The 26,634-nt window shown below is 44.6% G+C and overlaps 1 protein-coding gene across 1 annotated transcript in view; it reads right to left on the bottom strand.

The window, feature by feature from the left end:
* The window catches only part of SLC9A4 (solute carrier family 9 member A4), a 57,623-nt gene that overhangs the window by 22,499 nt on the left and 8,490 nt on the right, over positions 1–26,634 (bottom strand). The window contains exons 3-7 of the mRNA XM_002710005.5: positions 11,194–11,453; positions 9,390–9,607; positions 4,630–4,832; positions 3,961–4,047; positions 957–1,027 (exon numbers count right to left, since the gene is read on the bottom strand). Coding sequence (XP_002710051.3) covers positions 957–1,027; positions 3,961–4,047; positions 4,630–4,832; positions 9,390–9,607; positions 11,194–11,453 — 839 coding nt within the window. The remainder of the gene's footprint in view (positions 1–956; positions 1,028–3,960; positions 4,048–4,629; positions 4,833–9,389; positions 9,608–11,193; positions 11,454–26,634) is intronic.

Here is a 26,634-nt window from a genome sequence, read left to right on the forward strand (position 1 = left end):
TTGTGATCCCTTTACTCAGACCATGCCTACTCTTGCTCCAACTGGGTTACCCTCTGGCCTTCTGGTTTCCTGCTCTTTGTCATGACGGGCCTTAGTTCCTGTTAATTCCATAACATATAGTAATCGGCTCTGCCGCCTCCACTGCTTGTCTGACATTCTTCTCTCTGAGTTTACTTTGACCTTGTAGTGCTCAACTCCAGCAGCTGCCATTGCCCTTGCTTTGCTGGTTGCTTTGTGAATGCTGATGCATTTGGCCATTCTCCCCAAATCCTCCACAGCCCGGATCACCCCTCTTTCCCTTCCAGTCTCCCTGACCACTGCTTCCCCATCTCCTTCTCAGGCTCCTGTTCTCAGCCAGCATCACCTCTTCACGCCCTTGTATTGAGCTCACACACATGCCCATGGCTTTAGCTACCAACTGTTCACTAACGCAATCTTTTCTCCTGAACTTGAGACTAAGTTCCCTAAGAGAACCAGTTCTGCAATATGAGAAATTTCAGATAGATAAAGGCCCTCGGTATTGCATTTTGTTGTCCCCACCACCACCACCAAATAGAGAGGATTCCCTTCCCTAGGATCTGAAATGAGTCCCCAGACTCCTTTTGAGGCAACATGAAGCTGGCCATTCCATGGTTGCATTGCCTTTATTATTGGGAAGTTTGTCCTTGTTTTAAACTAAAATCTGACTTTTCTAATTTCCATGCAAGCAGCTATGCTAGTTCTCTCTGAAGCAATCTAAGCCAAGTCTACAGACTCCTCTACCTGAAAGCTCTCATATTTCCCAGCTACACACGCCCCAGAGTTCCAACTGCTTGCTGTATGGTGTGACTTCTGGGTTCTTTGTCTTCCTGGACCCCTTCCTCCAGATTCTGGGAAGTTTACATCCAACGCAGCTGTTGGAAGTTCTCCAGGCCAAAAATATCCTTTGTTTAATTATGAAACCCCGAGTCCCTTACTTGTCTCTCACTTGGTAGTGGCTCCATTGCCCACACACATCTTCAATTCCAGCCTTCAAGTGATCCATTAGCTGCCAAATTAACCACAAGAAAACAATCACTGGTGAAATGCTAACTCTAAAAGGCTCTCAAGGGAGTCAGAGGAGAATTTCATTTCCTGAGCATATCCGCTTTCTATCACTCTATTCATGTAACTAAAATATGCCATGCCTTTCATAGTAATTCAATTTAGTTTCATGATTGGAAGACTCTGTAGATAAGTTTCTTGATAATTCACATAATTTGCCATGAAAGAAGGGTGCCTGACATTTGCGTTGAGTAATATTTTTCTAGAATAAGCTAGGAAATTTTCCATTAATGAAATTATATGGATGCAAAGTCTAATAATTAACTGTCATTTTTTATTTAATTATAAAAAGTATATATCAATACCTAATTTAGATAGCTTGTTAAAATGCAGTTCTATAGATACTTTGTCATAATAATAACATATAACAAGCTTTTTCTGTATTTCTCATTATTTTATCTGAGCAATTGGTCTAGGATTTAAAATTTACATACAAGCCCATTATACTAGATATATTTTATTCAAAATCATTTACAAGGATTGAGGGGAAAAACACAATCTTAAAATAATAACAGATTAGTCTCTAAATTAAAATTGAAATAAATATATACTGGCTTTTGAGTTTTTTTGCGAAATACATTAAAACGCTATCATATTTCTTAAATAATTCATTGTCACCAACAATACAGCTTTGGTGATAAAAAGAAAATAAGCTAAAATTAGTGAAATATTAAAGTTTTGTAATCTTAGTTATATCATCTAATTTGTCCAAATAATGAATCAAAAAAGACAAAGGTACAGACAAAAATTTACAACCAGGTCAAAGCATTACATATTTTAAAAACACTCCTTCCTGATCCTAATTTCTCCAAATGGCCTTAGAATATTTTGGCTAAGATTTCCTGAAATTTAAATGATTTAATTCCTCAACTTTCTGGGGAGACTGGTGATAAATTTTAGGGTTAATTTATAAAGACTTCATTAGCTTCTCCCATGTTGGAATTTTGGACTCTATGGGATAGAATAAAACTTAAATTACATCTGGTCCAATCTAGCTTGCATCTCCTCTCTCCTGCACAGCAAGCAGGCCAGTGTTCCCGACCAGACGTAGACACAAGGATTTCACCTGTGGGTGTGCCAAGCATGAAATGATGACCAGAAGACTCTTTCATTACTGATCAGAAGGTTCCCTCTCTCTTCCATGCATTAGTTCTCATTTCTGCTCTTTGAGATAATGCAGAACAGCATCCCCTCAGTGTAGTTTTGGACTTACAGAAAGGGATAGAAACCATGCTCAATATCATATTCATCTTTGCCAAAGTGGGATGTCTTCACAAAACTTAGGTCTCATTTGCCGAAGTAACGACAGCCTTTCCCCTTTCCCTGGTAAGACTTCAGAAAGAGCAGAGAGTACTTGTGTTCCATTGGAACAATGTTGTTAGAAGCAAGTGGGATAATTTTGCATTTTAATCACTGAGATAGTCTTTTGAGGTGGTTTGATTGACTAGATTGCTCAATCAAATACTAATCCAGATATTGTTGTGAATGTATTTTGTACATAGTGACCCAGTCTGTCCTCAGTTGTATTTAAGTGAGAGAGCTGGGTCTAGATGTTCTGGGTTGTCTGATTTCACTGGAAAGCCCTTAACAGCAGAGCAGAGACTCCCCTGATGAAGAAGAAATTCTATAGTTGATGGTAGCTTTAGCTCATGCCAGTTAATTCTAGACTGATGGTAATCCTATGGATTTTGAACTTGCCAGCCAGTCCTCTCAATAGTATAAGCCAATTCCTGACAACAAATGTCTCCATCTATATTTCCTACTGATTCTGCTTCTCTGTTGAACCCTGAGGGAAACTCTCCTACCTGAAAACAAAAGTAAGGGGCAAAATAAAAGAAGACCAATGGACTCCCCCAAGATTCTAACAAGCAAGACATAGGATGATAAATCTACTCAACTCCAAATGCATGGCACCTTTCCTAAAAAAAGGAAACATGACTCAGAGGGTGGGACTGAGAACTCAGAGGGCAGAAGGCAGAATCACAGGGACTGTCAATAGCTGTTATCTGCTGACTGTCCGGCCAGTGTAATTTGGGAGCAGACAACTTGCTTTTCAAGTTTCACAGGTTTGCAAATGCAGAGTCCCCAGTGGCAGTCCATCTGAGTCTCACTCATCCCTGATTCAAATGATTGGGATGCTGAGATTTAGGACTTTTGAACTTGTAAGATTTAAATGAGATTTTCAAATTGAGTGGGTGCTGAATGGATGGAGATTTGGGATACTGGGATAGATGGCATGTTTTGATGTGGTGCACTTCCCAAAGTTGTCACATCTTGATGCCTGGAATTATGAACATGTTAGCAAATGTGCAATGGAGAATTAAGATAGCAGGTGGATCTACAGTTGCTAAATGGCTGATTTGAAGACAGCGAGAATATTCTGAGTTATCCATGAGGGCGCAATGTTATCATGAAGATCCTTCAGTGTGGAAGAAGGAGGTAGAAAAGCCTGTCACCTGATGCAGCGTAAGAGTGACCTGAGCAGTCATTGCTGGCTTCTAGGATGTAAAGGGCCACAGGCCAAAGAATGCTGGCAGCCTCTAAAGCCTAGAACAGCAAGAAACAAGTTCTCCCTTAAAGGCTCCAGAAAAAAAATACAGTCCTGAAACATCTTGAGTATATCCCAATGAGATCCATTTAAACTCCAGAACTACAAGAAAACAAACCTGCGTGGTTTTCCACCACTCCGTTTACAGCAGTTTTGTACAGTAGCAACAGGAAGCTGTTCCATTACTTTTTTTAGGGGAGCTGAGAAGGTAGAGACTGTATGTCTAGGGACATGTAGACTGATCTCACATCCAGGCTCCTTGTTACCCACATGGGTAACAAGGGGGAAAAGGTCATTGATTTTTTAATTGTGATAAGGAGATGACTTACACGAGTATGCAGCTCTTCATTGATGGACTCTTTTTTATTGGTCTTTCTAACATCCAGGTACCTGACCAGAGGGCCAATGGTGATTCCCTAGAAAGTAAATTTAAAAAATAAATAAAGAGTTTAGTTGAGGTGCAGATTGTTAACTATAGAAAGTAAATCTATTATTAAAATGATTAGAACACCCAACTTGCAATCAATTTTTTTTTCTACTAGCTTTTGCTGGATAATTGCTCCAATGTTTTAGTTTTTAACTGACTCTCTTAAATGCTTTAACAAAAATAGACATCATTGCCTGTATCTTACTACAGGAGTTCCATTTTATCCCTTAAAATAAATAACTTTCATTTGTTCATTAACAGTTAACTACAGCTAAGACAAAAACCTGTACTATCCAGTACTAACTGGGCTCTCATTTGCAGAGGTTCAAGGTGCAGTAGCTATCCTGTTACCCAGGAATACTTTGATTTAATGTGTTGAACTGATTAAAAGTCAACATATTTTAAGAGTTCAAGAACGACCATGAACATAATTTAGAGATATTTGAGAACCCAGTTTGGATCGAGCAAAGATCTGAAAATCAGATAAAAGGCCTTTATTTATATTTTCCTAATTTAGCACATTATTCTGAAGAATCTACTTATTTTAAATATCAAAAAAAAGTCTACCAACCTGAATGAACACAGTGAAATATATAACTACTAGTGTAGCTGTGACAAACAGTTTCTTCCTAGGAAAAAGAGATAGAGGAAGCAAAAACGCAAGTGAAAAACTTCCAGCTCCTCGAACACCACTGTAGAAAATTATGCACTGGTCCTTGATGGAGAAGGGGAAAGTCCGAAACTTGTTACTGACATAGAAGAGAGCAAACACGCCTAGAAAGGGGGAAATATGTATTAGAGCAGAGGCTCATGCATGACAGAGATACAGTGCACCTAAGGGTGCATGTGTGATTCCACCCTACAACCTGATCATCCCTTTCAACCAGAATTCTTTGAAAGCTTTTCCTTTGGGCTAGCTGTGAGACAGTCAGCCATCAAATTAAAAGTCTTCTCCAGTAGCTCGATAGAGCATGTCATGCGGTTGCACACGTCTGTATTTAAAGTAATAGCATACTGATTTTTAAATATCAGGTATTTATTTTTATCCTATTACCATAATTTTCTCTTTTTAAAATCAGTTACAGCAATGCTATTATTTGAGAGATAGAGACATTATGATTGTATATTGTTATGGGCTACACAAAGGAGATTCATAGTTTAAGTAGGAAGGAAGCCCTCTTGGCGACTGGTCTCTAGAGGGTGAAAGATTTTTCATGGCTGGCTCAGTTCTTCTCAAGTTTCTATGGAAATGAGAAAGGAAGTTGGCTAGGTGTTCAGGGGGGCTTTTATTGCTAAGTGAGTTTTTCTCAAGCGCAGCATTGGAGAATTTGTTCAAAACATAGTTTTTCTCTATTCCTCTGAGTCCCTATCCTCAGATGCCCTGCAAGACTTAGCCACCACCAATGCAGTATTTCCTGGGTGGAATGGTCCTTTCACTAAAGATTTCATTTCAATAGAATACAGCTCTCCACCCACAGTGTACTTCAAACCACACAGGCTACACAGCAACCATCCTTTGATGCACACTGATAGTGCAAAAGAAGACAGACCGGCACCAAGGCTCACTAGGCTAATCCTCTGCCTGCAGCGCCAGCACCCTGGGTTCTAGTCCCGGTTGAAGCCCCGGATTCTGTCCCGGTTGCCCCTCTTCCAGGCCAGCTCTCTGCTGTGGCCCAGGAAGGCAATGGAGGATGGCCCAAGTCCTTGGGCCCTGCACCCGCGTGGGAGACCAGGAGGAAGCACCTGGCTTCTGGCTTCGGATCAGCACGGTGTGCCAGCCGCAACTCACTGGCCATAGTGGCCACTTCGGGGGTGAACCAATGGAAAAAGGAAGACCTTTCTCTCTGTCTCTCTCTCACTGTCTAAATCTGCCTGTCAAAAAAATAATAATACCGGCGCCGTGGCTCATAAGGCTAATCCTCCGCCTTGCGGCGCCAGCACACCGGGTTCTAGTCCCGGTGGGGGCGCCAGATTCTGTCCCGGTTGCCCCTCTTCCAGGCCAGCTCTCTGCTGCGGCCCGGGAGTGCAGTGGAGGATGGCCCAAGTGCTTGGGCCCTGCACCCCATGGGAGACCAGGATAAGTACCTGGCTCCTGCCTTCAGATCAGCGCTGTGCGCCGGCCGCAGCGGCCATTGGAGGGTGAACCAACGGCAAAGGAAGACCTTTCTCTCTGTCTCTCTCTCTCACTGTCCACTCTGCCTGTCAAAAAAAAAAAATAATAATAATAATAAAAAGAAAGAAAAAGAAGACAGTTTACATTTTTTTGTTTTGCTTTATTTGTCCTGCATAAACCAACAATGTGATCCTGGGCAAGGCTCTTAATCATTCCATGTCCTCAAAGTCCTCACCAGCTTAATGAAGATCGGAGCTTTGCAGTTGTCCCTTAGCACCTGCAGATTTCGTTGCAGGAGGCCACACAGATACTAAATTCTATGGATGCTCAAGTCCCTTATATAAAATGGTGTAGAATCTGCATATAACCTACACATATCCTCCTTCATACATAATTTATTCTTTAAAAGAAGATGTGTTCATTTATTTTAAAGGCAGATCTACAGAGGGGAAGAGACAGAGAGAGAGATTTTCCACAGGCTGGTTCATTCCCCAAATGGCTGCAACAACCAGGGCTGGGCCAGGCCGAATTTAGGAGCCAGGAACTCCATCTGGATCTCTCACATGGGTAGTAGGGACCCAAGTACTTGGCTCATAATTTGTTGCCTTCCCAGGGACATCAGTAGTGAGTGGGATCAGAAGTGGAGTGGCTAGAATGCGAATCCGGGCTCCTTTAAGGGATGCTGGTGTCACGAGTGGCAGGTTAACTACCTGCACCACCACATCAGTCCCTTCCCACACAATTTAAATCATCTTTAGAGGGCTTATAATACTACATACAATATAAATACCAAGTAAATAGTTGTTGAAATCTATTATTTAGGAGATAATGAAAAGAAACTAAGTCTTATGGATGAAATTTTTTTTTCAACGATTTTTCATACATGGTTGTTCGAGGGTGTAGAACCTGCAGATGTGGACAGCTAAATGTGTTTACCTCAAAAGGTGGATGAAAGGTTAAATAAATGTAATATCTGTAAATAACACAAAGCAGGGCCTTGTGTGTTACAAGCCTTCATGGGTGTGATTTATTATCAGTGATGGTGAGTCGGATGGAAGAAAGCACAGTTTAGGGAATAACTGAGCCCTGATCCCAGCATTCAGGGATTCTGAGCCCTGATCCCAGTGTTCAGGGATTCTGAACCCTGCACTGGTAGTCACTGAGATGTGCCAGGGCAGTCACTCTATTGGGGGTTGCTCCACCAATTTCCTCCACTATTGGAGTATGGAGCTGGCTGGAAGCTCACTAAGCATCAACGATGCTGAGGAATCTACCCTGTCTCATATAAACCCTCTCCTGAATGGCTCATCTTCTTGTAGGCTGAGCTGAAGCTCTGTGGTGTTGACGTTAGTTCAACTCCTCTGCAGATCTGTCAAATGGTAGAACTTAAAGACACCTAAGAAATGAGTCCAGACATATTATTTTGCTATAGGGAATATGATTTTGAGCAGTTAAATGGCAGTTCAAGTTCAAATAGAAAGTTAGCAGTGACACTGGGATTTGATTTGAGATGTTGAACTTTGGTCAGTTTCCTTAATTCTCTTCCCACCATGAATCCAATAGGCATAAATATGCCGTTATTTTACAAGTATTTAAGTATTTCAACATTCTTGTTATTCTTTCTTAGATCTACAATCCATCCCAAATTAATTTGGGAATGATATGTTTGAGATAAATTTTCAGCTGTTTCTTGAGTATTTCACTTTAAATCATTGGTCAAAGTCACTTTTGTAAAAACTTCAAATATCAGTGAAGGTCATTTTTAAAATATAGCTGCTTCTGCTCAGAAGGCAACACATATATTGTAGTATAGTCGCTAGCATCTTTATTCACTCCTGGAACATAAATCTGCAAGGTAAACCAGCAGCCACTGGATCTCATTTTTAAAAATTAGGCATATTGGGGTCAGTGTTGTGGTGTAATGGGTTAAGCCACTGCCTACAAAACCAGCATCAGCATCCCATATAAGCTCCAGTTCAAGTCTCAGTTGCTCCACTTTTTTTTTTTTTTTTTTTTGACAGGCAGAGTTAGACAGTGAGAGAGAGAGATAGAGAAAAAGGTCTTCCTTCCGTTGGTTCACCCCGCAAATGGCCGCTACAGCTGGCGCACTGCACTGATCCAAAGCCAGGAACCAGGCGCTTCCTCCTGGTCTCCCATGCAGGTGCAGGGCCCAAGCACTTGGGCCATCCTCCACTGCCTTCCCAGGCCACAGCAGAGAGCTGGATTGGAAGAGGAGCAACCGGGACAGAACCAGCGCCCCAACTGGGACTAGAACCCAGAGTGCTGGCACCGCAGGCGGAAGATTAGCCTAGTGAGCCGTGGCACTAGTCTCAGTTGCTCCATTTCTGATCCAGCTCCCTGCTAATGCACCTAGGAAAGCAGTAGAAGATGACCCAAGTACTTGGATCCCTGCCAGTCACGTGGGAGTCCCAGATGGAGTTCCTAGCTGCTAGCTTTAGCCTAGCCCAGTCCCAGCCATCGTAGCCCATTTAGGGGAATGAACCAGCAGATGGAAGATCTCTCTACCTTTTCCTGTCTTTCTGTAACTGTGACTTTCAAATAAATAAATCCTTCCAAATAATTACGTATATTGCATAGGGGTGTGGCTAGTTACACTGTAGTTGTCTTTAGTAACTAACATTATGCTCTTTTGAAAATACAGATTGACTTCCCGGTCCTTTGTTTGCTGTTCAGCACACTCATGCACTCAACCCTCAAACAAAACCACCTGTGCTATTTAAGGGACTGTTTTCTAACATCCTTGTCTTACAGAGAACGCAATTTGTGAGATCTCACTTATCCCGTAACAAAAGTGCCAATGCCCACAGTGTATAATCTATATCTGCTTTAAGGTGCAAGAGGGTTCAAACCAGCAAAGAAGTGCCAAACAGGCGATACATAGACGGGGTTATATTTAAATGTGTAGATGTGAAAGTTCTCTCTTCAACTGAAAAACAAAAAAACAAAATACAAAATATCCCTCGCTCCAGCCTTGCTTCAGTGCAGAACCTTATCAGCCACTAATTACTTGGGGCTGATGACAGCAGCAAATAGGAGACTTGCCTGGTAATGCCTCATGCCCCACAACCAGTCAAACCAGTTAGCATCAACTCCCTACTTGGGTTTTTCCACTGCTGAAGGTAATAAGAAAACAAACGAAAAAGGAGAAGCCATGCAAGAGCCTTTTGGGGAGGGGGTGGGGGGTCCTGCTGTCTTACTGATGGCCCGCCAGATTTGGCAGAAGACCAGCGTGAAGCAGATGAAGGCCCAGTTCCACTCGTGGTTCTTCCCAATGGTGGACACGCCCATGAAGATGAAGATGAGGGTCTCGCTGACACTGCTCAGCATCTTCATGAAATACTTGATGGTCGTGTAGGACGTCTGGGACACGTTCTCTTCCACGTACTTTTTCATTGTCACGGCGCAGGCTGTGATCCTACACAGGGGACAGAGTGTCAGAACCGACAAGTTACTGCCCCTCCACAAGAGCTCCTCCCCACTGGTGATGCCACGGGGGCAGGATGCCTGCCTTGCTCCAGGCAGCCTTCTCCACTGCCCTTCTCTGCTTTCCAACTTCCCACAGATCGTCTTTCTTCCTCTTCTCTCCTCCCAAGAGGTCTCCACAAGGGAAAGTTGAGGGTGGAGGGGACGGGGAATGTGGCATGAGCTTCTCAAAGTAAAACAGTGTGCAACTCATGCATCAGAAGTTGGGTGCTCCTGGCTCCTCTCCCCCAGGGAGGACTTTGTGCCCCTCTGATTCATTCCACTGCAGACTACATACACCTGCTTCAGTTGTCTGCACAGAATAATTCAGGAAGGCTCCCATTTCCTCCAACAGAACAAGATTTTTTGCAACTAACTGAGAACAAATTTTTGCATCTCGAATATTTCTGATCTGGAGCTATTTAACAATCTTGCCTTGTCTCGGTGCTCTTGATCATTTTTAATATGGGAAAAAGATGGGTGCCTAGAGTTTACACTACTATATTTAATTGGAATGGGCAGGGGGCTGACGCTCTGGTGTAGCAGGAAAAACCAGCATTCCATATGGATGCTGGTTCGAGACCTGAATGCTCTATTTCCAATCCAGCTCTCTGCTATGGCCTGGGAAAACAGTAGAAGATGGTCCAAGTTCTTGGGCCCTTGCACCCACATGGGAGAACCTGAAGAAGCTCCTGACTCCTGGCTTTGGATGAGCCCAGCTCTGGCTACTGCGGCCATTTAGGGAGTGAATCAGTGGATGGAGGACCTTTCTCTCCTTCTCTCTCTCTGTAATTCAGCCTTTCAAATAAATAAATAAATCTTTTTTTTAAAAATGGGTATTTCTATACAGTAAATTTGCATACTTCTGCCTGAATAGCTGGATATGAGGACAATGCCAATAGAGAATAAAACGTGGCCAGATACAAGCCAAACTGAGAAGGCTCATTCCAAGACAAACATTTGAAGAGTACAAGGACACAAGGACAAATGTCTCAAAGCTATTTTTATGGGGACAAAAAAAAAAGACTATATTGGTGGTCATATTCCATGTACATTGTTGCACTCCATCCTAAAAATTCAGTGGAACTGTGACATTGTTTAAACAGCACAGAAGACAGCAGAGCCCAGGAATGGCAGTCCACGTGGTATGCCTCCTTTCAACTTCAGAATTAAATTTTCCAGGACAAAAGGAACCCCCCAAAAAGCAAAAGCACAAGCCTACTAAAATGAGACTTTACCCTTCAACTTTTCCCAGCTTTTCTCTGTACCAGCACTTCTAAATAGTCTAAATTGATGTTAAAATTTCTATGCTCTCCTTAGGCAAATCATGAGAAGAAAGCAAAAACAAATGCTGAAGAGAACATATGTTTAGCAAAGGACCTGAATCAGATTTTATAAAAGTAAAACAAACAAACAATCCTGCACCACCTTTGAGGATGAGTATCAAAAATCATGCCATTTCTGGATGCCTGGTTCATATGAGGTGGTCTCAATTTTTCTTTATGTTACAGTGAGGTTTGATCCACAGTTGGTACTCACGCCAAGATGCCAGAGAGGTAGAGCGTCTCAGCGACCAAGTAAGACAAATAGCTGAACATGAAGACGATCAGTGGTTCAATGGCAGAGATATTCTGAGTGAAACGTGTGATAAATGCAGAAATAAATCCAAAAATGATGCCGAAAAAGACTCCCCCACATCCCACGACAATGAATCGGGCACATCCAGCCAAAATGTCAACAGGTTCTATGTCTTCAAATTTATGCATCTTTGTGAACGCAATTAATATATTGTATAAGACCTAGACAAAAAAAGAAAATAAACACTGATTACAAATGAGAAATACTGCACACATGAGTTCTCAACTTTGTGTCTGGCTAAATAATACAAAATATTCCACAACAAATATTAACACACCTGTCTAGTTTTCGTATTGTATTATCAACACAGTTTAAATGTGTTCAGTTTCACTGAGTAGATAAGAGGGATACTCAGAGCTTGTAATAACTGAGCACATGATAAATGTTTAAAGAGGTGGGAGTGCTAATTATCTCATTCGATCATTATGCATTGTATACATGTGTGAATTACACCATTGAACAGATTGATATCAACAAATATTGTGTCAATTAAAATAGTAATAATAATTTTAAAACTTTGGGAAGGCATTTGTCCTAGTGGTTAGCATTTCTGTATCCCATATCAGAGTCCCTAGGGTCAATATCTGCCTCCAGTTTCTGTCTCCAGTTTCCTTCTAATGCAGACCCTAGGAGGCAGTAATGATGATTCAAGTAATTGAGTTTCGGTTATTCTCATGGGAGATCTGCATTGAGTTCCTAGGTCTGCCCTGGCTCACCTCCAACCTTTATGGTCATTTGGGAAGTGAACAACAGAATCCCTTTAAGCATTTCCTTTAAAAAATATGTTTTGTTTATTTGAAATGCAGAAAGTCAGAGAAAGATACACAGACAGACAGATAGAGGTTTCCCTATCAATCAGCTGGCTCATTCCCCAGATGCACAACAAAGCCAAGGCTGTGCCAGATCAAAGCTGGAAGCCAGGAACTCAATCCAAGTCTCCCGCATGAGTGGCAGAGACCCCGCTACTTGAGCCACTACTTGCTGCCTCCCGTGACGAACATTAGCAGGAAGCTGAAATGGAAAACGGAGATAGGTCTTGACTCAGGCGCTCTGATAGGGAATGTGGGCTTCCCAAGTGGCAACTGAACAGCTGTACCAATGCCTGCCCCAGCATCTCTCTTTTAAAATGAACACCAGGTTAAATTTCCTCGATAGAGGGTGTGAAAGGGACGTTGCAGGAGAAAGAGGCTTCTGATAATCTCCTGGGGCCTTTCAGGAACGGTCAGTCCGGGGAGTGTGAGGACTTGCACTGGAGTCTGTCAGAGCCACAGGTGTGCAGAAGTGATCCCTGTGCACCTGGAAACAACCTGTTAGCCACTGAAGAAAGAGGACCCACCACTGCTCCCAGGCAGCATGTCTGAGGCCCAGGGATCAAACTGAGCAACCCCCCTCCATCTGCAAACCACAACCCCCCAATCCCACACTGCCTGTTCATCTAAAAGCCTCTGCCCTCTCCCAAGCCCAGGCTCCCACTGCACCACAGTGGTCTGCTGTGTTGTGGATGGCTTGCACAGCAACTCCAGATCAGCTACCGTCTGGCTGCCCAGCCAACTTCTCGTGGCTGAATCACACCTTTCTCAGTGAGGTCTGAACCCCTTCCAAGTCTATCCTTTTTTGAGTGCCCTTCCTCTGTCCTAGGGACCATAAAGATTTCCCTTCTATCTATTCACTGTACCTTTTTCTAGTTAGTACATTTTACATGACAAATCTTCTGTGTGACCCATCACATGATTTCCCTTTCTGGATTAAAACTAGCCTGCTGTACTCTCCCCATACAGTGGATTCCTGGCTTCTGATGGCCCCACCTATCGTTTTTCCTCTTTGCCATGGTTCTGACAGCAATACACATTCAGTAGAGACCACACTAGCAGGGCTGAATTTGGGTCTCCCCAGTCGAGTGTTAGGCAAGCCAATCCTCTCTCATGTTGGCAGACAGCGGCAGCCACCAACACCTATGTCATTGACCCAAAATGTCCTGCAGGTTACAGGTATTCAATGCATTCCCCACTTTGGATGTTTTCAAATGATAATGAGTCTTTCAGGACTTAACCCCGAGGTAAGTGCAGGAGCATCTGTATCTCACTGAATTCCCCCAAACAACTGTACTTGTTCAATATTTGTTTTAAATTGCAGGTATCTACTTCTCACCATTTCCTATCACTCCACAGCCTATAACTTAGATCTGGGCTCTGCAAACTGGCTGCAGACACACGGGTAACAAGATATAAAACAGACGAAGCAAGATTGCTGCAGAAGGGGAAGACTTTGCAGAATGCAGGATGCTGTGAGCTTTGTTGACCTTTGCCAGGGAAAATGGAAAGACTAGAGTAGGGTGCAGAGGCCACATGTCAGAAAAACAGGGTCAGGGGTTCTTTATTCCATGTGCTATGGAGCCACAGAGGGTTCACTGTGCACTCTGCACAGCACACTGGATGTCCACTCCATTCATTCTCTGACCACCTTCATCTGCTTTCTGCAGCCATCACATATACCATGGGTAATTTAGGAACAATACGAGTTTATTTGGCTCAGGTTCTAAAGTGTAGGAGGCCCAAGAGCATGACACTGGAATCGGCTGAAGCCATTTGTTTAGGCTGAGTCATAATATGACAGAAGGGTGAGTGAGCTGTGCCCAAGACAGGGAGGGCAAAAGGTGCTGAACTTACAAAGAACACAACTGCAAGGGAATGAACCCACTCCCACGACAATGTCATTCATCCTTTAGGCAGAGCCCTCAGAACCCCATCACCTCTCAAAGGCCACCACTGAACTGTCCCAATGACAGTTGAATGACATGTGGCTTGTGGAGGGATCGGTCAGACCATAGCACTCAACCTTCACATGCTGCTCTTGCAGAATCTCCCACAATGCACGCTGTCAGGCTTCCCAAGGCCTGAGCCTACTCCACCCAGATCTCTCCATTCCCATCCTTCCTTTCTGAGACAGCCAGTGTCACCTCTGTTCTTCAGTGTGGCCTGACAGCTTGTGGATTCTGACTCTGCTTTGGGCATGCGCTAACCCCTTGGTCATGGTCTCAACCTGTAGACAGCTGCAGCCTTTGCTCCCCCAGTCCATGTCCACCTTAGGTTCCATCCTGAAGTTCCAGAGGCACATGGATTTTTGGGAGGACACTGTTCTACTCAGTACAGCTTTCAAACCAAAATGGCCATATAATAAAATTTATTTATTTATAAACTTTACTAATAACTATCTTAAAGCACAAGTAATTTCAGTTTAAATTTACAAGATCCTGAACTGTGGTCATGCCCCAAACGGTTCCATTAAGTTTCTTGAACATGTGCTTGGAGTATGGATGAATGCTTGCTTTTTACTATAACAAGCGGCCACTAAGCCCACTATGTTGCCTAGGTAAAGGAATGTGGACAGAATGCTATGAAGAGACTTGTTTCTTTTCCCTAAAGACAAGTTTTTGGTGCACTTTCTGGGAGAAGAAACTAGGCAAGATGAAGAAAAAACAGAAAGTTTGGTGCGAATTGGCCAGAGGAATATGTGCACACTTGCATGCAAACACACACACACACACACACACACACACACCATGAACACTGTGAATTTCTGAAAATAAAAAAGCAATTACTTTAAAAATGAAAGGTGTGCATAAATCTGAAATTCGATTTGCTTAACAAAAGTTAAGCACAGAGGCTCCCCAGTGAGCTTGATAAACTCTCTGAGAAATTCAGAAAGATGGTCGCACATGGTATCTCCCCATCACCTGGACTCACACTGCACTGTGGCCCAAGGGCTCTCCCATCAACCCTGGCTCCCAATCCCTTTTCTCACATAGATGATTCCCTTAATAAATCTCTTGCACACATGTTGCCTTCTGGGTATTTGACCCATGAATTACCTAGACAATATCTGTGTACTACCCATATTTTTCAAAACTCTTATAATACTGGCCTCTTTCATTCAAGCAAACTGAAGCATGGCTCAAGGAAATCTCAGCTGAAGATTTGCATTTGTGAAATGTATTTGGGGCTTTTGGTTCCAAAATGAATCCCAAAGAAGCTTAGCGGTCATATCCTGACTCAGTGAGTTTTATTCAGCCCAGTTTCACTTTTGGCTTGACCTCAGAGGAAGCTCCATCTGGATTCTAGAAGCCTGGAGTACTGCACCTGTGGAGTGGAGCTGACATTCAAAGGTGTGAAGCCAAGATGAGGAGCCAGAAAAGAAGGTTTGAGTGTGGTTCAGTGGGAACTGGGAGGTCATTTGACTCCCAAACCCAGAGCAAACTAAGGGAATATGATTGGGACTCAAATATTTGAATATTGTTACCATGAGCTAAAACTATTTTACATAGCTCACCAAATTATAAGTAGCTACCCAGTCCATTCCAGTGGCCCAGGAGAGTCAAACAGACAAACCTGGTCCCTGGACACCTGTGCATCCTGCTAGGAAAGTGCCATGGCAGATTCATGAGCTAACAAAACCCCTGTAATTAAGACTGCACTTACAGACACGATCTGTAGAGCTACATGAAAAACAATGCTTAGCTTTCAAATTACCAGGCTCTGGGATATCATTACAGTTCAAAAATATTTTTCTTTTGATTCATTTCAAATCTTAATAATCTGTGTCTATTTTCATATATTGGAAGAAAAAAATTCAACCAAGGCCAAATCTCACACATGGGGATGGCACTAAGGAGAACAAAGGTACGTTTCCTATTCCATCATGGTTTCAGTGTTGTGTCATTACGGTATCTCTAAGAAGCCGTCCAGCCTTCCAAGACTGTATTAATGGCAGCTCCCCGTGAACACTTGGGAAGACTTCTAACACAGAAACTCACATGATGACTGCAAATACCATCCCACCAACCAGACTCAACAGAGCTGGAGAGCCCATTCCAATGTACCAGCAGTCTTTTCTTATTACTTTTATTGAGAAATAATTGACACATGATAAATTCATCTAAAATGAATGAATTTGGGGACAGGAGTTTAGACTAACAGTTAAGACACCCTCATCCCATATTGAAGTAGCTGGGTTTGATTCCTTGCTCTGGCTCCTGAGTCCAGTTTTCTACCAATGCAGACACCAGGAGGCAGCAGGGATGGCTCCAGTAGTGAGTTCCTGCCACCTCCATAGGAGGCTTGGATTGTATTCCTGGTTCCTGGGGTCAGCTCCAGGCCAGCCTTGGTTCTTGCAGGCTTTTTGGGAGTGACGATTTCTCTCTCTCGCTCTCTCTCTCTCTCTCTTTTTTTCCTCTGCCTCTTAATTAAATAATAAATAAAATCAACGAATTTTGCTCATTGTATACACTTATAAAAGCACCATTATTGTCAACATATACAACAATTTCATGAGCCTACAAAGTGTCCTTATTCTTCCCTGAAGACCAATCCTCCCTCTCACCTGGGTACCAGTAAACTCCTGATCTATTAATCTTACTCTAGATCAATTTGTATTTTATTTATTTATTTTATTTAGAAAAAGGAAACAAATTGCATGTATTTCATATACAGAGTTTTAAAAAGCATAATGATACTTCTCATCCTGCCTCTCCCTCTCCTACCCTTCCTCCTTCTTTTCTTATTTTTCTTGTGACTTTTACAATGACATACTTTCAAGTTTCTTTTTAATCACAAGCTTATTTTCTACATATGTTGCAAGTAATAAAGTATCAATTCTTTTGCTCCTGACTTCTTTGACTTAGTATAATGTGCTCAGGGGTTGCCCATGTTGTTGTATGTATAGAAGTTCTTTTTTTTTTATTGGTGAGTAGCCCTGCACTCTGGATATAGCACATTTTATTCATCCATTCACATGTTGATAGATATCTGTCTCCTCTCACCCCCAGTGTTTGGCTATTTGATTATTGCTGTTATGGATATTCATGCACAATTCCTTCATTTAAACCTAGGTTTTCATTTTGTCTTCAGTATACATTACTCTTATAAGTGGAATAACTAGGTAGTATGAAGACACATGTTAAAGTCACCTATAAAAAATAATAATAATGAAATCCTGTCTTTTGCAATGAAATGGATGCAACTGGAATCAATTATACTTAGTGAAATAAGCCAGTCCCAAAAAGACAGATATCATATGTTTTCCATGATCAGGGTAACTAACAGAATACCTAAAATGTAATGTATAGGAGTGAAATGAACATTTTGAGATCTGATGACTGCTTACAGCTGTTGTCTCTTCTGTTTAGGAACAGTGTTTTTGCACTTCATACTGTTTGCTGAACTCTTTTACTTACTATAGGGTTAACTTTACTATCATCAAGTAAACTGAAAGTAGGTCTCGGTAAAAATTAAGAGTGGGAATGGGAGAGGGAGGAGGAAGAAGTGTTGGGGCATAGGTGGTAGGGAGGGAAATATGACTATGCTCCTAAATATGTATATATGAAATACATGAAACTTGTATAACTTAAATAAAATTAAAAAAAGAAACTGCCTATTTTCCAAAGTCATCATATCATTTAACATTCTCACCAGACATGTGTGAGATTTCTAGTTTCTCCATTACTTGTCAGCAGTTGATATTGCCAGTCCTTTAGATCCTGGTCATTGTAACGGGAGTCTATGACATTTTGTTCTGATGTTATTTGCATTTCCTGATTATTAATAACATTGAACATTTTCCCATGTGCTTACTGACCACTAGTATATCAACCTTTATCATGTATCTGCTCAAATCACTTACCTTTTTAAATTAAATTGCTTATACTGTTTTATTGAGTTGTGCAACTGTGTGTATATTCTCTATGTAAGGTTCCAATGAGATACACGCATAGCGAATTATTGCTCTCATGTAGCTTTTCTTTTTCTTTACTTAACTGTGCACTTTGAAGAGCAAAATTTTTTCTTTTGATAAAATCCAATTTAGTTCTTTTTTTTTCCTTTGTGCTTCTGTCCTTTGATTTCCCCTAAAATCTTGAAGATATTATTACTATGTTGTGTTCCAGGAGATTTATACTTGCAGTTTTTACATTTAGTCTATGATATGTTTTGTGTTGATTTTTAAATGTGGTTTGAGATTAGGGGTAATTTTCATTTTTTTCCTTGTGAATATGCAGTCATTTCAGTACTAATCTTTGAAAGACCTTCCTCTTGCATGGAGTTAACTCTTTCTTGGCCAAAATTCAATTGACCATATAAATCTATTTCTAGATTCTCTAGTCTATTCTTTAACCAATATTGTGTTTTTTTGTGGAATTGTTGTAACATTATAGTGAATCTTCAAATGAGTTTAGATTTGTTCTGGTTTTTTAAAATTGCTTCATATATTTTAGGTCATTTGAATTTCCAAAGAGATGTTAGAATCAGTTTTGTTAATTTCTGTTCAAAAAAGTTTACTGTGGGGGCCAGCACTGTGGCTTAGTGGGCTAAGCCACTGCCGGTGGTGCCAGTATCCCATGTAGTTGTCAGTTCATTTCCTGGCTGCTCCTCTTCCAATCCAGCTCTCTGCTATGGTCTGGGAAAGCAGTAGAAGATGGCCCAAGTATTTGGGCCCCTGCACCCATGTGGGAGACCTGGAAGAATCTCCTGGCTCTTGACTTTGGATCAGCCCAGTTCTGGTTGTTGCAGCCATTTAGGGAGTGAACCAGCAGATGGAAGACCTCTCTCTCTCTTTCTCTCTCCCTCTCCCTCTTTCTGTCTATAACTCTGCCTCTCAAATAAATAAATCTTTTTATGAAGAGTTTACTGTAGAGTAGCTGCAGTTCAAGAAGCTGGCAGATCCTAAGACTCCTCCATCAGTACAAACCTTTTTTTTTTTTTTTTTTGACAGGCACAGTGGACAGGGAGAGAGAGAGAGACAGAGAGAAAGGTCTTCCTTTGCCGTTGGTTCACCCTCCAATGGCTGCCGCAGCTGGCACGCTGTGGCTGGCACACCGCGCTGATCCAAAGCTGGGAGCCAGGTGCTTCTCCTGGCCTCCCATGAGGGTGCAGGGCCCAAGGACCTCGGCCATCCTCCACTGCCTTCCCAGGCCACAGCAGAGAGTTGGACTGGAAGAGAAGCAACTGGGACAGAATCCAGCGCCCCTACTGGGACTAGAACCCCGTGTGCCAGTTCAGTAGGCAGAGGATTAGCCTATTGCACCATGGCACTGGCCCATCAGTACAAATCTTATCCCTTTTTCACTCCTCACACCACCTAGCAGCAAGCAACCACCGTAGATTTAAGTGAATTGAAAAAGAGCTGGTTGGCCGGCTCCGCGGCTCACTAGGCTAATCCGCCTTGCAGCTCCGGCACACCGGGTTCTAGTCCCGTTCGGGGCGCCAGATTCTGTCCCGGTTGCCCCTCTTCCAGGCCAGCCCTCCGCTGTGGCCAGGGAGTGCAGTGGAGGATGGCCCAGGTGCTTGGGCCTTGCACCCCATGGGAGACCAGGAGAGGCACCTGGCTCCCAGCTTCGGATCAGCGTCCTGCGCCAGCTTCAGCGCACCAGTCACGGCGGCCATTGGAGGGTGAACCATCGGCAAAGGAAGACCTTTCTCTCTGTCTCTCTCTCTCTCTCACTGTCCACTCTGCCTGTCAAAAATCAAAAAAAAAAAAAAAAAAAAAAAAAAAAAAAAAAAAAAAGAAAGAAAGAAAGAAAGAAAAAGAAAAAGAGCTGGTGATGTGTTTCTTGTGAGAAGCAGGTTGTTAGAGCTCAGTAGAAAGAGCAGTGTCTCACAGAAAGTGGGAGTTCAGAGTTTTGTTTTTTTTTTTTTTTTTTTATGAATGGATAGGAGGAGAGAGACAGATGACTAGATGCCGCCAATGATTGAACTGTGCCTTTACATAGAGCAGGTGGAGTCCATGCCTCCCATTCTCTCCTGTGGTATTAGATTACCACTCACTGCCAGGATCCTGGTGCCGTTTGGCCCCTGCAGGGGCATGTGCTGGAAGCCTAGTCCTCAGAGTGCCACTGCTGAGAGATGGTAGAACCATGAAGACTGGGGCCTTGGGGAAGGTGCTAGGCCATGGGGGCAGCACCTGCGGAAGGGACTGATGTGTTTCTCTCAGGAGCTCTTTCTCCTTCTTTTTTTTTTTTTTTTTCATTTTTGACAGGCAGAGTGGACAGTGAGAGAGAGACAGAGAGAAAGGTCTTCCTTTGCCATTGGTTCACCCTCCAATGGCTGCTGCGGCTGGCATGCTGATCCGAAGCTGGGAGCCAGGTGCCTCTCCTGGTCTCCCATGGGGTGCAGGGCCCAAGCACCTGGGCCATCCTCCACTGCACTCCCTGGCCACAGCAGAGAGCTGGACTGGAAGAGGGGCAACCGGGACAGAATCTGGCGCCCCAACCGGGACTAGAACCTGGTGTGCCGGCGCCGCAAGGTGAAAGATTAGCCTGTTGAGCCACAGTGCCGGCCCATGGAGCACTTTCTCCTTCTTCCTGGGAGACCTCAAGAGCTGGTTGCTACAAGAGAAGCCAGATCCTCCCTTGACTGTCTGGCTTCCTCACTCCTCCTTTCGGCCCCTGGCAGGCTACCACTCTGGTTCTCAGCTCTGTTGTGACATGCCCAGGCTTTGCCAGACAGCCTCAAGCCTTTCAGACATTCTGTCCCCCAACTGTGAGCCCAATAAATTTATTTTCTTCTAAGGTACCCAGATGCAGATATTGGGTTAAAACATAGAACGGACCAAGACACTCAAGGAGCAAAGCTAATCCAGGTGGTTGGGAGTGAAATATGGATTACCATAGCCTGGAGGCAGAGGCAGAATCTTTCTCCCCAGGCATCACTGGATATGGGGCTGCAGATCTGCCTGTGCAACAGGTTCTGTGGGGTGTCCTCTATTTATCGCTCATACTTAGGGCAGCTAGGGAGAAGTGCACGCTGTCCAAAGGGGCGTTGTTTTGTTTTATTTTTTTGTTTCTTTGGTTTTTTTGTTTTGTTTTGGTTTGGTTTTTTGACAGGCAGAGTTAGACAGTGAGAGAGAGAGAGACAGAGAGAAAGGTCTTCCTTCCATTGGTTCACCCTCCAAATGGCTGCCACGGCCGGCGCTCTGCACCAATCCAAAGCCAGGAGCCAGGTGCTTCTCCTGGTCTCCCATGTGGGTGCAGGGCCCAAGCACTTGGGCCATCCTCCACTGCCTTCCCAGGCCACAGCAGAGAACTGGACTGGAAGAGGAGCAACTGGGACAGAACCGGCGCCCCAACCGGGACTAGAACCCAGAGTGCCGGCACCCCATGTGGGTAGCCATGGCGCAGGCCTAAAGGGGTGTTTTTAACAACTGCTTCCCCATGCTTCCCCACACTCATTCTGAAAATTCCCTGAAAGAACTACACCAAGATTCCTGTGCTCCCAAGGTGTTCCTGCTCCAAATCCATTTCCACAGCTGCTGGACCCTTCCTCCCAAAAAAGAAAGGATGTCTTGCCAATGAGTGAGGCTCTCTTCCTGTTGCCCCTGTGAGCTGCAGTGAATTGCATCACCTCTAAGTGGATCACAGCAGAAGCCGATTCAAAAGCAATCAGTACAATACACACCTCAACACCTCTGCTTCCATAGCAAGGAGAAAATGAACCAAACAAGTATTCGGAAGTCAAATATGAAGAACTGCAAAGAAATAATTGGTTGCAGTGCCCATCTCTAAGCCTGCGTGGTCTTAGCATGCCTCCAAGGGATTAACCCTCCCCTAAAGAACCCATTTTTCTGATCTCAGGTGAAAGGGACAGTCAGTAGCTGGGACCCCAGAAGTGCAGGATGAAAAGGCATCAGTGAGCTGTGGAAGGTTCCTGTCACTGGCTAATCCCCCAAGCACTTCAGAAGCCTTAGTGTGACTCATTTAAATTTCAAGACCTCAATAGCGCCTGGTGGTCTCCCAAGTTGTCTTTCAAGTTCTCAGCCACATTCCTGGGAGATTCAGTCACCAGCCACAAGGGACTGGTCCAGACACTGTTGCAACAGCCAGTCCTGTGCACATGGATCAGAAATTACCCAAAGGTCCCGTTGCTTCATTTTAACACTAAGATCTCTGCCTTGGGAAGAGGCTTGAGCCTCATGACCGTAACATGCAACCTATGTTGCGGTTCATTTCTGAACTGGGCCTGCATGAATCCAGTCCCTGGATGTGTTGAAAAGAACTTGCCCTCTCCCATATCCATATCCCCCAAAAAGAAAGGATGCTCACATTCCCTGCTTGTGAGGTCGCAGCTTTGGAAACCATCCCCTGGGGTCTCCTCATTTATTGCAAATAAACTACTTTGTATGACAGCTCCATCTGGAAAGTTTCTCAGAATTCGCCAGGAAGCAGGTCCATGATTTTGGGTGGGTAACATCAGGAATCAGATCTGCTTTTTCCATGTCAGTGAACTTCTGCCCTCTCCCGCACACTCCTGCACTCACTGGGACCTGCACAAGCTGCCTTCCTGCCCCCACTGAGTCTCACTGCCGGCTGCAGCTGTGGGCTGAGGTCAGCTGGTAGACCATTGGCTCAGAGTGCATGTCTGAAGGTGAATGTCACGATCTTAGGTTAGGTGCTCACCAGACACCTGACTGCCCCCACGGTGGGATGGAAGAAGCCTGGGAGATACCCAAAGCTGATCAAGCCACAGGGCCTGCTTCTCCCCCATTTCTGTGCTTGATGAAACCAAGCACACTGTCTGCTCCGTGCGGATCTTCTCTGGCTCATACAAGAAGGGCAAGGGGTGTTCTCACAAGTTCACATAAAGTCAGATGAGGGATATATTTATGAACTTGATGATAGTAATCGCTCCAAGGTATCATGTTGTATACCTTGAATATATACTACTGTTGCTTCATTTTTAAAAGGGTGTTTCCAAATATGCTTAGAAAATGATCAATACTCTCACGGCAAAAACCCTAGCAGGAAGACAAGTGCATCTGCTATATCCAGGCCTTAAGTGGGTCCCACTTTTTATGTTTTTATATACTCGCTGTCTACCATGTACCCGGTGTCTGGATTCTGATTGCAATCCACCCTCCGAGGCTGCATTACTTGTTGCCACACCAGGAAACCCAGCTTGTGGACTGTGTCCCTTGCCCAACGTCACACAGTTTGTGGGGCCACGTCTCCCGTATGCACTGAGCCCCCTAGGTCCCTGGCCAAGGAAACTGCCTAGTGCCAGAAGGCCTCTTCTTGATCCCTTTCCTGGGTATCTGAAGAACATGAAAGGGAGTGAGGGAAAGTACAGGAAGAGGGGAAAGCCTGCTCAGGTATGCGGCAGGATTCTGTTCCGGTTTGCACACTACTCTTCCTTAGGAAAAGCAGACGGCAGAGTACAGATGGACAGACAGATAAGACACCAAGGCCTCACTTAGCATGTGAAGAGAGGTGGGCTTCTGTGACTACCAGGCACTGTGCAGCCCACCCTGTGCCGGACTCTACTTCTGATGCTTCCTTGTATGTTGACTCCCTGGAAGCCTCCCACAGTCGTAGCTGGAAACGGAGGCCCAGAGACGCTGAGTGAGTTGCCTCCATTCACACAGCTTGCCAGGGTAGAGGCAGGCCCTAACCAAGGCCTGTCCCCACTGCTTGTGGCTACACATTGCTGCCTCTTGATTGAGAGAGAATGGAGTTAGGACACCCTCTGAGGCGAGAGAATACCAACTGCAAAGAAACTGTAAAGAATTATAATCAACTCATCCCTTTCTGTCTTTGCCAGGAACAGCCATATGTATGGTTCTCCTTCCTGAGCCATGTGTGTCCAGGACAGTGCATGTGTGGGACAGGTATGGGGGAGGGAGAAGGGGAAGCTTAGACTCTTCTCTCTGTACACACCTGCTCCTGCCACTGGTTTTCTCTTACCACTGACATTTGCTGAGATTGGTGGCTGTGGGGTGTCTGAAGGAAAACACTCCCAGTTCTCTCACAGATTCCCAGCCAGACCCAGTACCCAAGGAGCATCCATTTGGGGGTCAGAGGAAGAGAGTGAAGGTCACTGGGCACCTGCTGGGCCAGAGCAGCAAGCCGACCCCCGGGGCAAGCAGAGCCCTGCTGCACAGCCTCTGCTCATCCCCATCGCTGGCTCCCCTCTTCGCTTGTTCACCCTTTCTACGTTGTGCACTCCTGACATGAAGTAATTTACCCAGCAGCCCTGTGATGTCCAGTGCTAGACACACTAGATGCCTGGGCTGGGAGGGAACAGCTGGGGAGAATTAAGGGGACCCTCAGGAAGGTCATTAACAAAGTAAGGCCCTGTAGTGAGAGGTATGTGGGAAAAGACGAGGGCAAAAGGGAGGAATGAGGGACCAGAAAATGTAGGATCTAATACCAGCAGCAGGAACACAGCAAATACAGGGGTAGGGCCAGGGTCGCAGTGCAGTGGGTTGAGTCTCTGCCTACAATACCACCATCCTACATCATGCCCTTTCCAGCTGGGGCAGGAGGGATTCTGCCCTTCGCCATTGCACATTGTCCTTTTGCAAAAAGGGGTCCCCTTCCTCATCATCTTGAGGCCCCAGTAAGGTCCATAAGGCACCATCCACATGACCTGCCCAGGCCAGGGCTCGGAAACATCAGCGCACCTGCCTCTGCCGCCATATTCTAAAAGGTGGGATGCAGAGGCAGCAAGAGGCCAATTGAAGATGATACCAGAAGAAGGAAAGCAAATATGAGGACAAGCAGAGTGGGTGGGCAGCCAGGGAGAGGGTGTGAAGGGACCACACAGAGTGGCAGTCGAGGGCAGAGCTGCCCTAGATTCTGGCTGCCTGGGTTCCAATCTCAGCCCCGGCCCAGCTGGCTGGCTCTTTGGGGCTTTCAGATGAGGTAGATGAAGAGGGGAGACAACAGATACCTCGGTGATCCAAGACAACCAGGGAGGGACATGAACGTAGGAATGAGCTGCCCATAGAGTCAATGCAACAGCACCATATTTAAAAACAGTTTCCTGCTTAGAGGGTATCAGGCACTAGGCAGTGTCTGTGAGCTGGTGTCATAGAAGAGCAGCCAGGACCCGTGGGTGCTCCCTCCAGGTTGGGCACTCACCACATTCAGAGTCAAATGTGCGTCCTTCAGGCCCCTTGGAGCTGGGTAATATCACCACCCCACCTTAACAGCAAGAGGAGCACAGAGAAGATAAGAACCTGTCCTAGAGCTATGTGTTGGAATTGCTTGGGCGGCCATCTCTGATTTGAAGAAAGCACACTCCCTGTACCAAGTGGACTTGAGCCATCCCCTCCTCAGAATTAGGTGGGCTCTCTCCCAGCTCTCCCAGCTCCATGAGTTGCACATTCTAAAGATAAGAAGAAAGAAGACGTGACTGGTAGGAGGCAGCCCAGAGAACTGTGTCTGTTCCATCATTGGCCAGGCACCAAGCCATTGTTCAGTTTATTTTCACTTCTTCTACCTTATTTTCTTCACCTATAAATGAGGGTGTTTATTCAGGCCCTATAATAGAATCTAAAGATATAAAAACATAAAAAGTGGAAAAGTGACCCACTTAAGGCCTGGATATAGCAGATGCACTTGTCTTCCTGCTAGGGTTTTTGCCATGAGAGTACTGATCATTTTCTAAGCATATTTGGAAACACCCTTTTAAAAATGAAGCAACAGTGGTATATATTCAAGGTATACAACATGATACCTTGGAGCGATTACTATCATCAAGTTCATAAATATATCCCTCACCTGACTTTGTGTGGTGAGAACACCTGACATCCACTCTCACAGCAAATTTCCAGTAACCAACACAGCATTGCAATAAGTTTAAAGCTAGGTTTTATCGCTGCTTCTCTTGCCTTCCATTGAGGGTGTGTCCCAGCGAGTAGAGTCATAACCTAGAACACTCAGCAAGGAGGAGGGAAAGAGTCCAGCGAGGGAGCAAGAGGATGAGATGCACGGATGCTTCCACTGTTCCGGAGCAGCTCCTTCTCACTGGAGACAGGGCAGCTCCTTAGCAGAGAAAGATCTGGAGACTGGTCACACAGAGCCCCACAATCACAGCCTGCTCTCTACATGAGTCAGAGATTTCCTGCTCGCTGGTAACAGCTGCCCTCGGGCAGGCTCCTTTCCTCAATGAGAGGGTGAACGCAGCCTCAAAATACAGCCGGATGGCAAAAAGACAGAAAGTACTGGTTGCTTTCAAGCTGCTGTCTAAATCTGGCCCTTGGGCTTCTCTGGTTTCACGGAGGGACCCAGCAGTGCCCCCCTCCCCAAACACTTAGTGCTGGGTGACTGCACAGTACCTGGGTGTGACATGTGGGCAAAGCTCACCGCAGCCAACATAACAGCAGCGTTGGCCGGCGGAGGTCACAGCGGTGCCCTCTGGCCCTCAAAAATTGCCATTTTTTAAAAAAAGGTCTCTGTGGAAGCGATTAAGCCTTGAGAAAGTTAAACAATGGTTGGTGTCAGAGAGACTGCAGCCAGAAACCCAGCTGTGGCTGGCTTTTCGATGTGACACCTCCAGAAGATTCAGAGGGAAGTCA

Source organism: Oryctolagus cuniculus, chromosome 2 (genome assembly GCF_964237555.1).
Source record: "Oryctolagus cuniculus chromosome 2, mOryCun1.1, whole genome shotgun sequence".
Lineage (NCBI taxonomy): Eukaryota > Metazoa > Chordata > Mammalia > Lagomorpha > Leporidae > Oryctolagus > Oryctolagus cuniculus.